Source organism: Epargyreus clarus, unplaced genomic scaffold (assembly GCF_041222505.1).
Source record: "Epargyreus clarus isolate Ecla_fem2 unplaced genomic scaffold, WU_Ecla_fem_2.2 ptg000022l, whole genome shotgun sequence".
Lineage (NCBI taxonomy): Eukaryota > Metazoa > Arthropoda > Insecta > Lepidoptera > Hesperiidae > Epargyreus > Epargyreus clarus.
The window spans coordinates 1,875,077-1,890,963 of record NW_027332229.1 but is presented as its reverse complement, the minus strand read 5'-3'; the positions used below and the strand labels follow the sequence as shown (position 1 = coordinate 1,890,963).

Sequence of the window (15,887 nt, the reverse complement as noted above, 5' to 3'; positions counted from 1 at the left end):
AGCACATTTCCCGTATTGTATTCATTCAGCTCGGACTTAGACCGAACCAAAGTCCATTGTCAATAAGCAAACTAAAATACTTAAAAAAGATTATTATCACAAGTGCGCCTCGATTGTAGTACATTTTCCATTGTAGCTCTTTTAGTACGACGATGATCCATACAGTCCACAAGTAGACCACAATTCAATGGATACAAAGAAAACCAAAAAAAAAAATTTTTTTTCAAAATATTTCCATACAAAATCCTCCCCTTCAAACCATCCCCATACAAATTCCGCCCTTATTCCACCCCATACACGTTCATGTAGTACAAAGTATCACATACGAACGATTCACATCGTTATATATAGATATACATAGTATATAGGTATAGCCCGCCAAACTGCTAGTCCGCTCTGAAGTTGTTGCGAGCAGTAGTCATACAATTTGCTATGGCGACGCGATTCATTTCTACATTCAGAGCGGACTAGCAGTTTTACGCGGACTAAACAAGAGTCCATTTTACAGAGGAGTTTAGTATGAAACATTTTGAGCTATATAAAAAATGAACGTTTGTCTGTACGTCCTTTATAGAATCGTAAACTATGCATTTGATCATGTGATGATCTTTAGCAAAGTTGTTGTCCAAGAGCCCACGAGGGTTTGGGAGTTGGTAAGACCAACTTTCGACAGATGGCACCACTGTCATTCCAATGCAGGTACAAAGGAGATGTTTCATTTTCGGCCATCTCATGTACACTATATCTAAAAAACACGATTAATTTGTATAATTGAAGAAAAATACACATATATTTTGATAACCTTAAGTATTCCTGTTTAAAAATATTTAAAATAAGCATTCCTCATTGAAATATTAAATATGGCGGAATACTGTCATGTCAAGTTTTCAAAACTGTCGATGTCGCTCAGGGAACCTATGTGTACCCCACACATAGGTTACTATACTCTTTGGATGTCGGTAATTCTGTATTTCGCTGTTTTTGTCGTAAAGTTATTGTTACCTTAGTACTTTACAACCTGGCTTTTGTTTTGGGTATCCCGTTATTATTTCTGAATTTAATTAATTATTTATAATAATTATAACAAACCCACCTTTTAAATAGTATCTGGTTTTATAGATGTAAGTGACATGTCAAATTAAAAAAGAAGAAGTTGTCAATTTGATATGTGTAAAGTGGATATATACATATTATATAATAATAGTGGACTCCAATGTAAACGTTGAATCAATATGTACTGGTGAGAAGATTCAATTTTAATCCTGAATATGTTTTCTGCTCTGTGCTGCTTACGATTTTGGACTGATTCTACCTCACTTGTTTACCCAGCTTATGTTTTATGGACTCTTGAGATTTTCGTGCGATGGCTGTGGATTGCGTTGACAAGGATTCAACATCATCAGGTAAATTATATATCAGTTAGTTGTATTAATCGTGAAATAATCGTTAATAATTTTAAACTAGAGAAGCTAATCTTTTTACATTTCTCTTTTTTTAGATAATTGCATTAGCAAGGCAAGGACATTCTTGGGATGACAAAATAATCAGTTATTATTGCAACTGCATCGCTGGGCAACGAACCGTACTCGTAGGTAGTTGCGCTCACATTATGACCATTGTTTGATGTTTGGGCTGAGCTCGTCACAGGATATTACAGATCCTGCTACATGATTGGATGAAAATATGGATAAGAGAAGATATTGAATATGAATAAATAATGTATCTAAGTGAAGAATAAGTAAAATATTATCAAATGTGTACTTAAAGTTGTTTTATTTACACACTTAAATGTTTTAACTAAAATAAATTGGTATAGAAGTACATATTTTGGTATGTTTGTTTTTAGTCAAGATTTATGAAAGTAAATATAATTAATGTTTATCAAATATAGGCATTGTTTCTCAATACATACAATGCAATATTTATATATCTACGCCCATTCGCGTAAAAAATATATAAAAACGTATATAATGTATATAGTCAAGTTAAAATAGAATGACAGATGACATTATTACGGTAATCACTACTTCCATGATGTTTTTCCACTGTTGTGTTGCAAGTTTAAGTATAAATTATTGTTTTTTTAACAATTAAACGAACATGATTTGAAGAAAATAAACCCCTACGAATTGTTCTTTGCATGTTTTCTTAGTTTTTAGTATAGTGTACAAAAGGTGGCCGGGAGCCCATACATTTTGAAACATCTCCTTTTCCGTTTTATGTATGTCATATTATTTCTTTAAAATGCGGGCGAAGCCGCGGGCACCACTAGTAAAATTATAAATTTACTATTTTTTTAATGTAATGCAATTATTTTTCTTACTCTAACGCATTAGGTATAAACTGTTAAATTGTGTGTAGTTGTTAAAGTTTTCGTTGTTTTGTTGAGTTTGTTGAAGTTTTTGTTTTTTATTTATTTGTCAAGGTTTACAATACCTGTAATCGTATTTTGACAGTGACATTTCTTTGTTTACATTTTGGACAACTAATTATGAATCAGACTATAGATGTTTAGCTCACGAAAACCAAACGTCGTTGTGTAAATGGACTATATATGTATATATATAACACAATATTATCTGTCCGCTTGTGCGGTTTCGGTGCGCTGGGCCTCTTTGCGATGGTTCTTGCTGTCCAAATGCAGTAGGCAACCGACTGCACCGAAATATCTGGAAAAAGTGGAAAAAATGTTACAAAATTAATTAATAAATAATACTAATACTATCAAAAAAAAATGTTTCAAATTGAATCATAAATATATTAAAAAAAAAAAAAAAACAAAATATAATATCAAGAAAAGTATATAAATAACAATATTATTGCTAGGAGGCTCATAAATTTCGAATATTCATTATTGTACGTACTTCGAACAAGAAATTGTTGGAAAAAGAAACAGAACAATGTCATTCGGTTTAGAAAAAAATCTTTTAGCGAATAGGGTGCGTATGCTTGCTTTAGTATGTACGCATATGTGACATATACAAGTGTCGCCGTCGCGTGTGTGTGTGTCTCTCTCACTGTCTGAATGCGTGAATGTGTGCATGTATGTGTGCGTGAGTGTTTTTGTGTCAGTGTATGCGTCTTTCTCTACCCCTATTTACTTGCGTATTTATGTGGGCGTGTGTGTGCATCTCTCTCGCTCTCTGAGCGTGTGGTAAGTACATTTGTTTTTGTGACGTAAGTGTGTGTTTCTTTCTCTTCCTACCTCTATACCTATCTCCCTCTCTACCTGTTTTTTCGTCCCTGTGTGTATACGCGTCTTTCTGTCGGTCTCTCTCCCTCTTTCTGTATGCGCGCGCGTATTTCTCTCGCTGTGTGTGTGTGTGTGTGTGTATGTGTATCTTACTGTGTTTGTGTGTGTCTGTATCTCACTCTCTGTATGTGTGGTGTATATTTGTGTGTGTACTAACCCCTCGTGCTCTAGGAAGAGCGCCTTGAGCGCCCCCCTCGACCAGTACGCCATCGCGTACGACAACAGCTTCATCGACAACGGATTCACACGGAGGAAGTTGCCGCAGAACACCACCTGATGGACAAACAGACCGACGATACCGACTTTTATAGGTAATATTAACTCTTTAACACAAATAGTACAAAGTACGGTGCGTAAGGATACTGTTAGTGTTGTGTGTCGTGATATGGAACCTAGAAAAGAAAAACGAACTCGACGTAGGGTAGATAGATTAATCTACCACTAGTACTTGTCAACGATTTCTTCCCGCCGCGGCAGTTTCGCCGTGACCACGATTCATGTAACTATGTCGAAATATCGGCAATAAAGAAATTTAAAAACGCATATCGTGAGTACCCGTTACATAATAAAATGTCTCAATTCCGCGATAATTTTAGTCTAAAATCATATAATACTAACTCCGACCAAAAGTACATAAAGAAAGAAAAAAAACAATAATTGATTAATAAAAATATGATTTTTTTTACAAAAATCTACAGATAGGTAAATAAAGACACCAAAGAGTTTAACCAACTTTAAACTATAAAGTTTGTATAAATAGTTGGTATAAATATTGAAAGATATGATCTTACATGTATATAAAATTCTCGGTTTACAATGTTAGTTACCGTACTCCTTCGAAACGGCTTTACCAATATTCACCAAATTTTACATGCATATTCAGTAGGTCTGAGAATCGGCTACTATCTATTTTTTATACCCCTAAGTGATAAGCGTTGTTCAGCCTTAACATTTTTTTTATTTATATGGCAACAACGTTCGCCGGGTCAGCTAGTAAATCTATATATAAATAGTCATGTTAGTTACTCAATTTATAACGGCTGAACCGTTTTGGCTGAAAATTGGTGGAGACGTAGCTTTGAACCAGGGAACGGACAGAGAATACTTTTTATCCTAGATATATTGTGGTGTAGAGCTGAGCCTTGTATTATATAAGTTAGGTTAAGCTTATTATTTAGTTAGTTATAATAAAGCCTTCGTTCAACCAACACGCCTCTTCAATGCCCAAGAGCCTGCGTCTTTTACTACAATATAAAAAAGTTTTTTTTGTCTGTATGTCTTTATAGAACGGTAAAATATGCATTCGATCGTGTGATGATCTTTAGCAAAGTAATTGTGGATGATTCCATGAAGGTTTCTGAGTTAGTAACCAATTTTCGACTGTCATTCCAGAAGGTACCAATTTTCAGTTATATGTATTAAAAGTTATTATTTTAAAAAAAACGCGGGCAAAGCCGGGAGCGCTACTAGTAAATAAATAAAATATAACGATGCTAGTCAGCAGTGATAGCCTAGCGGTTATGAAACTCGGCCTCTCGATCGAGGGGTCCGAGGTTCAAATCCCAGGCACGCACCTCTGATTTTTCGAAGTTATGTGCGTATTAGAAATTAATTATCACTTGCTTAAACGGTGAAGGAAAATGTGAAGAAATCTGCATACCTGAGAGATTTATATAAAAAAAAAATCTCAAAGTGATGTGAAGTCCACCAATACGCTCTTGTCCAGCGCGGTGGACTATGGCCTAATCCTTCTCATTCTGAGAGGAGACCCGTAAACAGCAGTGGGACAGTAATGGGTTGATGATGATGATGATGATGATGATGATAACAATGCTCAAGCCCTCACCCTTTCAATCCCTTCATTGGAGGCGCAGAGCCGCGCTATGGAGCCGATGTTATTCGTGATCGTGACGAGGGTGGCTCTCGCGAGGTCCTCCCGCGACACCTTCGCCCTCCGCTCCGCCGAGCACATGTGACCGAAACTGAAATAGAATTAACAGTAGCTGCTATAGTTGCTATACTTTAAGCAATATTCACTCTACATATCTATTTAAAGTATAGTAATATTCACTCTGCATATGTATTTGTCACTTGCTTAAACGGTGAAAGAAAAAATCATGAGGAATTGTGTGGGGTCTTCTCATTTGCGTTTGGACGGAGTGATGGATTATGACCTAAAAACACGGAGTTTGACATGCGCATAGAATTTAAAGAGATTAAATGTCACTACGAACCTTAACAAGCAGTACAATAACAAAAGTGGTGCACTTTAGACAAAATCGTACCCCCATTCCTCCATGACCACTTAAGCCTATAACCCCCCACCACGAAAATTAAAAAAGAAACATCAAAAACACACTTCGTCACCAGGTCTAACTCGACCCCACGACCCCCCTCCACCCTTCACCTGCTGGCCACTAGGTCCCCGGGCAGGTCCCGCCGTATATGTCCCGTATGAGCTTATCCACGGTGGTTTTGTCCCCGGAGCACCTCTAACCCGACCCCCCGACACCCAACACCTCCTGGTCACCAGGTCTAACTCGACCCCCCGATCCCCGCACCTGCTAGCCACCAGGTCCCCGGGCAGGCCGAAGCGAGCGTAGTCCCCGCCGTAAATGTCCCGGACTAGCTTGTCCACTGTAGTGTTGTCCCGGAGCACCCCTAACCCGACCCCCCCTCACCCGCTGGCCACCAGGCCTAACCCGATCCCCCGACACCCCACACCTCCTGGTCACCAGGTCTAACCCGACCCCACACCTCCTGGTCACCAGGCCTAACCCGACCCCCCGACCCCCCACACCTCCTGGTCACCAGGTCTAACTCGACCCCCCGACCTCCTCACCTGCTAGCCACCAGGTCCCCGGGCAGGCCGAAGCGAGCGTAGTCCCCGCCGTATATGTCCCGGACTAGCTTGTCCACGGTGGTGTTGTCCCCGGAGGCCGCTAGCGAGATCGCCTCCTCGAAGCTGCTGCAGCCGGTCAGCAGGCAACAGAGGCCGAGGAAGGTGCCGCCGCCCAAGCTGGAAGGGATGACGTCACGAATCAGTATTGGCATACATTTTAAGACATAAGACATAAAAAAAACAACGGGAATGACGTCACGCAACATTATTAATATTAATTTTGGAGGTGGACATAGAAAATCATTGAAAGTGACGCCATGAATAAATATTGACATACATTATGGTGGACATAGAAAAACATAAGAAATGACGTCACAAATCAGTATTGGTATAAATTTCGGTGGAGGACATAGAAAATCATTGAGAATGACATACATTTTGGGGTCGACGTAAAAATCATTATTACCTTCATTATTAAGTATCGGGGAATGACCTAAGATATCATTATAATTATCATAAACTATTACAATAAGCACGTAATAATCATCATTATCATAAACTTTGAAGGTGCATTATGTTATAAATCATTATGACCTTAATTGTGGGAAGGTGACGCAAATAATGATCATTATTATCATAAGCAGTGTTCCACTTTGAAACTTGCTACTTCTATATAAGAATAATATATAAAGAGAAAAGCCAATATCCACAATTACCCCCTATATCATCCCCCCTCCCCAGTTATTAGTCTCATGCCCAGCAACGGGATATTTACCCCCCCCTCACCCTCAGTGAAGTCGAACAGCCGCCAGACGTGTTGTCTCTAACCCCTCCCCCACCACACCACACTACACTCACCATGTTCACCAGCAGGAACGGAGGGGTCGCACTGACCCCCCCTCCCCCCACCACAACACACTCCCCCCACTCCCCTTCCCCCTCACCTGGTGCCACTGACGCGGTAGTAGTCGTTGGGCGCGTTGACCACCAGCACGGAGACGCCGCTGCCGATGTTCACCAGCAGGAACGGGTACGGGCCGAAGGAGTCGCACTGACCCCCCCCTCCCCCCACCACAACACACTCCCCCCACTCCCCTTCCCCCTCACCTGGTGCCACTGACGCGGTAGTAGTCGTTGGGCGCGTTGACCACCAGCACGGAGACGCCGCTGCCGATGTTCACCAGCAGGAACGGGTACGGGCCGAAGGAGTCGCACTGACCCCCCCCTCCCCCCACCACAACACACTCCCCCCACTCCCCTTCCCCCTCACCTGGTGCCACTGACGCGGTAGTAGTCGTTGGGCGCGTTGACCACCAGCACGGAGACGCCGCTGCCGATGTTCACCAGCAGGAACGGGTACGGGCTGGAGAAGTCGTACGGCCGACGGACGTATTGGCTGAGGGCCGCTTCGAGGTACGGCGGCTGTGGGTAAGAAGGGTTTAGTTAAGAAAGATAGACAAAGAAGATTGATTATAGTCGATAGATCGATTATAGTCCGATTAGTTATTAGACGTCCAAAACGTAATCAAAGGTGTTTAGTTAACCTATCAAGAAAATACGTGTCATTTGGTAGTTTCTTATTTTTAACGATATTAAAGTAATACAATGATAATATAATAATAATCGATAAATCAATTTAAAGGTGAAGGTGAAGAACCCTTTGTGGTTCGGCTCCGGCGGCACCACCGCCACACTTATTTCTACCTAATAACAGCAGTGTTAGGCGTTGCTGTGTTCCGGTTTGAAGGGTGTGGTAAGGGAGACATAGTTATGCGAAGCGTTCCAGCTTAGTCCTCAGGAGTAACGGCGCATCTGTGCCCGACCTCAGGTAGGAATATCTAATCCTATCTGGGGTTGATTACAGATGTCCATGGGCGGCAGTAGCCACTTACCATCAGGTGGACTGTATGCTCGTCTGCTACTCCTATATTATAAAAAAATTTATATAAATTCCATAGATATAGGATGTCAAAGATACACAATGTCAGTTTAAACGCAATACCAAATTTGATATGTGCATGTGTGCGTAATAGTGTTGTTACCTTCATAATTTTTGTCGATTGACATCCAGTATTGATTTGATGAGCTTGGCGTGGCAATGTAGATTTCGAATCCAAATTATTACACAAATTAATAAAATACTATATATTTACTAGCTGACCCGGCAAAAGTTGTGTTGCCATATAAATAAAAAAAAATGTTAAGGGTGAACAACCCTTATCACTTACGGGTTTGAAAAATAGATAGAATATTTGAAACTGCGATGGTAGCGAAGTCTGTCGAATCCAATGCGAAACATTCCAAAATCAACAACTACTTACGAATTAAAAAATAATAAAAAAAAAAACAATTTAGTCCCACGGACTAAATTGTGAATCTAAACCATTCTCTAGTCCCCTTGAACACACACAACAAATTTCATCAAAATCAGTCCAGTCGTTTAGGAGGAGTTCAGTGACATACACACGCACATAAGAAATAAATATATATATATATATATATATATATATATATATATATATATTTATATATATTATATATATATATATTATAGATGATTATTTATTAATATTATGAAACAAGTATTATGAAATATAAATTAATACGACAACTTCTTGGTATAAAACACTTTTCCTCAAAATGTTTGTTACATATTACCAAGTCCGTGTCCATTATGGCCGATTTATTATTCTTATCCACTTTTCACGTACCTCACTTGATCGACGTGGTATCCTTGAAAAAATGTATGTGATACAAATATTATTCGAGTTATTGTAATGTAAAAATTCAGAATATGTAAATTCCGTTCCAATACGTCAACAAAGTTTACTTTTATACTATTTTTGTTTTACGTTTGTTCTATTTTTGTGATGCATGAAATGATCTTTATTATTATATTATATTATAGCTGACCCGGCAAACTTTGTACCACCTCAAAATCTATTTATGAAATATATTTCATATCAAATATAGCCTATATTACTCGTGGATAATGTAGCTTTCGAATGGTGAGAAACAATTTTTAAAATCGGTCCAGTAGTTTTTGAGCCTATTCATTACAACCAAACAAACAAACAAAGTTTTCCTCTTTATAATATTAGTATAGTCAAATTATCGATATAATATAATATGACGTCACCATTTTGTCAGGCCCTAGCGTAAATAAATAATAAACGCTTTCTACACTCACAGCGCCACACTAGGATTCGCTGTGTCGTGGGTGCCATGGACACACATAGACAAATACACAAACACCCAGACCCAGAAACAGAAATCTAAATTCATCATTTAGTTACCTGTCTGGCCGGGGATCGAACCCGGGACCCTTTGCGCGTCAGACCGGTATGGTGGCCGCTCCGCCACGCGGGTCTTCAAAATAAATATTTTACTTATCGTATTTATTTTAATAATTTTACATCTAACTATGAATTATATGTATTTATAACAAGATAAATGAATATAAAATTGTAACTATGCATGAAACCAATTAATATCAAATACGACCAAATATTGCTCAAAACCCTGGGATAGAAAAATCGTATTTACCTGTGAATCGTATACTTCCGTGGGTTATTTTTCCTTGTAACGGTACACTTGACAATAGAGCAAAACACCATTGTAACAGAAATTCAGCAATATATTAATAGTAGTATTTATTTTGGTACAATATTAAAACGCACCGTAGTCGGGGGAGCTTAAGGCCGCTTTCGAAGAAATTGACATGCCATGATTTTTCTTGGCATCTCTTTCTCTCTAGTAGATTGTCTATATAGATTGACATATGTCTTTCTCATGCTTTGTTGGTCTTTAGCGTAGCGAAAAAAAATCTAAGTCTATGATAAATTCAGATCATCATCATCATCAATCCATTACTGTCCCACTGCTGGGCACGGGTCTCCTCTCAGAATGAGAAGGATTAGGCCATAGTCCACCGCGCTGGACAAGTGCGTATTGGTAGACTTCTCATACTATTTGAGATTATTTTTTTATAAATCTCTCAGGTATGCAGGTTTCCTCACGATGTTTTTTTCCTTCACCGTTTAAGCAAGTGATAATTAATTTCTAATACGCACATAATTTTTGGAAATCAGAGGTGCGTGCCTGGGATTTGAACCTCGGACCCCTCGATCGAGAAGCCGAGTTTCTTAACAACTAGGCTACCAGTGCTGTTCAGATCAATTTACATTTTCCAATATTTATATTAACTCAATTTCGTTCCATACAGTAATAATAATAAAAACCAAGGTTTATGTAAGAAAATTAAAATATGATAATGGTAACACAATTGGTATCCAAAACATTTTTTGCGCCGCTATTTTTAAGTTTCGTAGCTGAATTATTCATAACTAGTTTTTGCCCGCGGCTTCGCCCGCGTTTAAAAGAAAATAATATGACATACTAACATACATAAAACTGAAAATTCGTACCATCATTGGAATGACAGTGGCGCCATCTGGCGAAAATTGGTCTTACCAACTCTGAAACCTTCGTGGGCTCATGGACAACAACAACTTTGCTAAAGATCATCACTTGATCAAATGCATAGTTTACGATTCTATCCTTACTAATATCGATTAAAATAATCGACTTTTTGGTCCAAAAGATCGATTCTCCGATTAATCGATCTTAGATCGCCATACCTAGTTCCCGTGGAATTTCTGGGATAAAAACTACCCTATGTCCTTTCTCGGGTCTCAGACTATTTCCGTACAAAATTTCATTAGAATCGGTTTAGTGGTTTAAGCGTGAAGAAGAGACAACCAGACAGACAGACAGCGTTACTTTCGGATTTATAATATTAGTAAGGATCACGATCGCGGTCGAACTCGAATGTTTTCTCGTTTTCTTATCGCGTTTGTTAAATTGTGTGTAGTCGTTAAAGTTTCTGTATTTGTAAGGTTTGTTAAAATTTTCGATTCCTATTAATTTGTTAATGTTTAAAATACCTGTAATCGTATTTTGACATTTCTTTGTTTACATCTTGGACAACTAATTATAAATCAGACTATAGTTTTAAGGGGTATGTATCGCAAACGGTGAGTTCCGTACTACCGATTTTTTTTTATTATTCATTATTATAGCAGCCATTTAATGAAATTACGTAATAGGTAAAAAATTTTTTTTTTTTTACTCGTGACACTACTCACAGTGTCGCTAGACTTCTGATGCACGGGATGCTCTAGCGGCGGGGCCCAGTAGTAGCACTCCTGAGGGTTGATGGAGTCCACGAAGAGAACACCTGCTATCAGAGCGTCCAACTCGTCCAGCTTTGAGAGCCTCATGTTCACCTCCTGTGGAAGAAATGTTACATTTAGGTATGCTAGGTATGTTACGTTGGGAAGCAACGTCATATGTTGATGCATGTTTCTTGGCAACATTTTCCCGGAATTTAAACCTAGATGCACATTTGGCACTAAATCACGCTTATGATGTTAGGCAACATCATATATTGACACATGTTGCTTGGCAACGTTTTTCTAAATTTACACCTAGATATGTTCATGTAACACCAAATCACACTCATATTGCTAAGCAACATCATATGTTGACACATGTTTCTCGGCAACATTTCTCAGAATTTAGTTCTAGACGCATGTTCGACATTAAATCACGCTTATGTTGCTGGGAAACATCATATATTGACACATGTTTCTTAGCAACATTTTTCCCGAATTGAACTAATAATTACAGACACTTCGTTTGAAGACTTAGTTGCCAAGCAACATCATATATTGACAAATGTTGCTTGAAAACCTTTTCTACAAAATTATTCACAGAGCTACTGAAACTAAATTTATCCTTAAACACTCGGTTGACACTACACCACGCGTGTTGCTAAGCAACATCATATGTTGCCAATGTTGCTTAGAAACATTTTCTCCTGAAATGAGCACTAGACTGCTGACACTTCGTTTGACGATTGTGTTGCCAAGCAACATCATATGTTGACACATGTTTCTTGGCAACATTATTTGACTCACCTTGATGAAGTCCTCCTCGAATTTGAATGCGCCGCCGCCGGTCGCGTATATGGTGTTGACGAGCGCCGCCATGCCCTTGGAGCGCGCCAGCTGCAGGAACGCGCCCACCTCGCTCGTCGGGAACCGGATGAAGTGCAGCGTGCCGCGCCGGCCGCGGATCGTCGCGTTGTCCATCTGGATGAGAAATAACATTATAACAATAACACGCTATTATTATTAGAAAGTCAAATAGTTCATATAATATCATAATAACAATAATTACCAAAAAAAAACAAGAAAAATTAGTACAATTTATAAATCGTATTACACATTTTATTTCAGTTAAAATGTGTCTAAAAAACAATTTATTACTCGTATCATTTGGCAGTTTAGGGCTAGAGTTTATGGCCTCGAACCATTTGAAAAAAACCAAAATGTTTAAAATTTAATTTGAATAAGACTTGACCCTAGACAATTAAGTATTAATTAAAATTTTGCATACCTCTAAGAGGTGGAATATAGATGATAATTTTGAGGATATAACAACTGTATTTACCTATATTTAGCAAAATAAATGATTTGATTTGATTTGATTTGAAAATCGATTAATATTCCAACAATCGAAATTTCGAACTACCGATGATGAAATACTGAATATTTAATATCTGATAAAGTCGTAATCTTTCTTTCTTTACTGTCAATCTAAACATCTAAACACAGCTAATAAACATAAAAAGTCTCATCTTTTAAAATCACGAGATGAACTAGTCCACTCTACAAAAATACCACATCCTTAATCTAGTAGACCATACGTTTAGTTTTAGTCTTCATACCAGAAAACAGCAGCACATCTCAGTCTTCTCCCTAAAACGAGTAGACCAACAACTCACACACGTAATAGACCATTCTACTGACCTGTAAATGCACATCCCGCCTGCCGGTCTTCCCGTACGCGGAGTTCCTGGTGAGGTATCTGCGGATGTTCTTCAGCACCTCCGTCTCCTTGTCCAGCTCGCGGCGGTTGGTCTCGCGGGGTTCGAAGTAGACCAACTTCGTGAGGGTACCGCCTATGTCCATGCCGAACCAGGGCATCGCTGGGGAGGATATAAGTTTTATGTTATGGAACTAAGAATTGAAGCAAGCAGTGATAGCCTTATTAAGAAACTCGGCCTCTCGAATGAGGGGTCCGAAGTTCAAATCTCAGGCGCACCTCTGATTTTTCAAAGCTATGTAAGCGTATTAAAATTTAATTATCACTTGCTAAACTGTGAAGGAAAACATCGTGGGGAAACCTGCATACCTGAGAGATTTATATTAAAAAAAAAAAACTCAAGTGTGAAGTCTACCAATACTCACTTGTCCAGCGCGGTGGACTATGACCTAATCCTTCTCATTCTGAGAGGAGACCCGTGTCCGGCAGTGGGACAGTAATGGGTTGATGACGAACAATTGAAGAACCCTCGGAGGGCAACATCGCCAACTCTATTTCTCTCTAATAGCAGCAGTGTCAAGCGCTGCTGTGTTCTGTTTTGAAGGGTGTGGTAAGGGAGAATACTTAAACGAGGTGTTTCAACTTAATTCACAGAAATAGCAACACATCTGGTTGAAGGTGGTAAAACCCTTTGTGGTTCGACTCCGGCGGCACCACCGCCACACCTATGTCTGCCTAACTTCAGCAGTGTTGTGTTCTGGTTTGCAAGGTGTAGTAAGGTAAACATACTTTTCCAAATCATTCCAGCTTAGTCTTCAGGGGTAGCGGTGCATCTGTGGCCGACATCAGGTAGGAATATCTAATCCTATCTGGGCTTGATTACAGATGTCCACGGGCGGCAGTAGCCACTTATCGACTCGACTGCAAGCTCGTCTGCTACTTCTATATTATAAAAAAATACCTCAAAGTTACTTACGGGGCGCATTGTTATCTGGTGGTGTGGGTGGCGCTGATTCCGCCATGGCGTTCAGTTTGCTCTTCAGCGGTACCTTGTACGGCGAGCGTCTCGCTCGCTTCCACTGGAATGCCCTGAAGAGAGAAAGAGACGCGATTATAAAATCAATGGTGGTGATATTACAACGATAAGAAATTAATCAGGTCATTTTGGCAAAAAAATAACAAACATATTTTTGAAGTTTACTTCCGTAATTGACGTTATCATTTTAATTTTGACATAAAAATAGATTGTGGACGTTTGCTCCGTTGCCCGGCCAAACACCGATAGATAGAGGCTTCATTGATACACTTTTCTATTTTGTAGCACTTTCTATTCGGACATTTTTGAGCACTAATCAATTATTCATAAGTAATTACTAGTAGTATATTAGGCTCTTCAAGAGGGGTACAAAAAGAGTGCTCCTCCAAAGCCGGCAACGCATTGGCGAATCCTCTGGTGTTGCAAATGTCCATAGGCAACGGTGACTGCTTTCCACCAGGTAGCCCGCCTGCTTTATCGTTAGGTTAGGTTATAAATATACGAGGGTGCGTTTTTAAGTCCGCGGAATGGCAGGGTTGGAGGGGGGATAGCGGGCTCGTTAAGGGCGGTACGTGTTAAGTGACTCATAAATAGTATAAATATAAAGTTTTATCACAATTGCATCATTAGTTTTAAAACTATCGACAATTAAACAACTCAATCCGGAAGAAAATTGGAAGTATGGAGAAAATCGAGCATCGCGCCGTTATAAAGTTCCTTACCAAGCAAGGAAAGTCTGTGCAAATCATAATGGAAGAGATGTCATCGGTTTACGGGGACTCTTGCCCTGGAAAAACGATGGTTTACAAGTGGAACAACCTTTTTAAGCAAGGCAGGGATTCACTTGAAGACGACCCACGACCAGGACGGTCTGTTGAGGTGACCATTCCGGAAACGATAGCGGAAGTCGAAAAATTAGTACTGGAAGATGCTCGGCTAAAGAAGAAACAGCTTGCAGAAATGGTTGGAGTATCGGATACAACCATTTTTAAAATTCTGCATGACCATCTTGGCATGACTAAGGTCAGCGCGCGGTGGGTGCCGAGAATGCTCACGCCGCCTCAGAAACAACAGCGCGTTGAATGTTCCCGTGCGTTTTTGAACCTCTGTGGAGAAGATAAGGATATTGTACTGAATCGAATTGTTACTGGAGATGAAACTTGGGTTCACCGTTATGAACCTGAGTCTAAACAAGACTCCATGCAGTGGCATAAAAAGGGTACAGCACCTCCTAAAAAGTTTAAGGTGTCACAATCGGCCGGCAAACTCATGGCGACAGTCTTTTGGGATGCAGAAGGAATTTTGTTAATAGATTACAAAGATAAAGGTGTCTCTATAACCGGAGAATATTACGCAACAATCTTGGAGCGGTTAAAAGAAGCCATCAAAGAAAAAAGACGAGGAAAATTATCTAGAGGTGTCCTGCTGTTGCACGACAATGCGCCCGTACACAAGAGCCGTATTACACTGGCTGCCCTGCATAAGGTGGGCTTTGATATTTTAAATCACCCACCCTATAGTCCAGACCTGGCTCCCAGCGATTATTATCTCTTTACAAAAATGAAAAAAGAGCTTCGTGGAAAGAAATTTTCTACAGACGAAGAAGTAAAGGACGCAATTTCCTCGTATTTTTCCGACAAGGACAAAACATTTTTTTATGAGGGTTTAAATAAGTTAATACAAAGATCTGAAAAATGCATTCGTCTTGCAGGAGAATATGTAGAAAAAGAAAAATAATTTTGACATTTTATTTTCGCTCCTTGTCCCTCATTCCGCGAACTTAAAAACGTACCCTCGTAGGTGGTAGAACACTTTGTGGTTCGACTCCGGCGGCACCACCGCCACACCTATTTCCACCTAATAAC

General features: G+C 39.5%; 1 protein-coding gene across 1 annotated transcript in view; it reads right to left on the bottom strand.

The window, feature by feature from the left end:
* Positions 1-2,214: 2,214 nt before the first annotated feature.
* Positions 2,215-15,887, bottom strand: part of fbl (pantothenate kinase 3 fbl) — a 46,976-nt gene continuing 33,303 nt past the window's right edge. The window contains exons 5-13 of the mRNA XM_073085057.1: positions 13,963-14,075; positions 12,971-13,149; positions 12,077-12,250; positions 11,243-11,386; positions 7,366-7,517; positions 6,096-6,272; positions 5,100-5,235; positions 3,411-3,526; positions 2,215-2,669 (exon numbers count right to left, since the gene is read on the bottom strand). Of these exons, the coding sequence (XP_072941158.1) occupies positions 2,576-2,669; positions 3,411-3,526; positions 5,100-5,235; positions 6,096-6,272; positions 7,366-7,517; positions 11,243-11,386; positions 12,077-12,250; positions 12,971-13,149; positions 13,963-14,075 (1,285 nt within the window). The 3' untranslated portion in view covers positions 2,215-2,575. The remainder of the gene's footprint in view (positions 2,670-3,410; positions 3,527-5,099; positions 5,236-6,095; positions 6,273-7,365; positions 7,518-11,242; positions 11,387-12,076; positions 12,251-12,970; positions 13,150-13,962; positions 14,076-15,887) is intronic.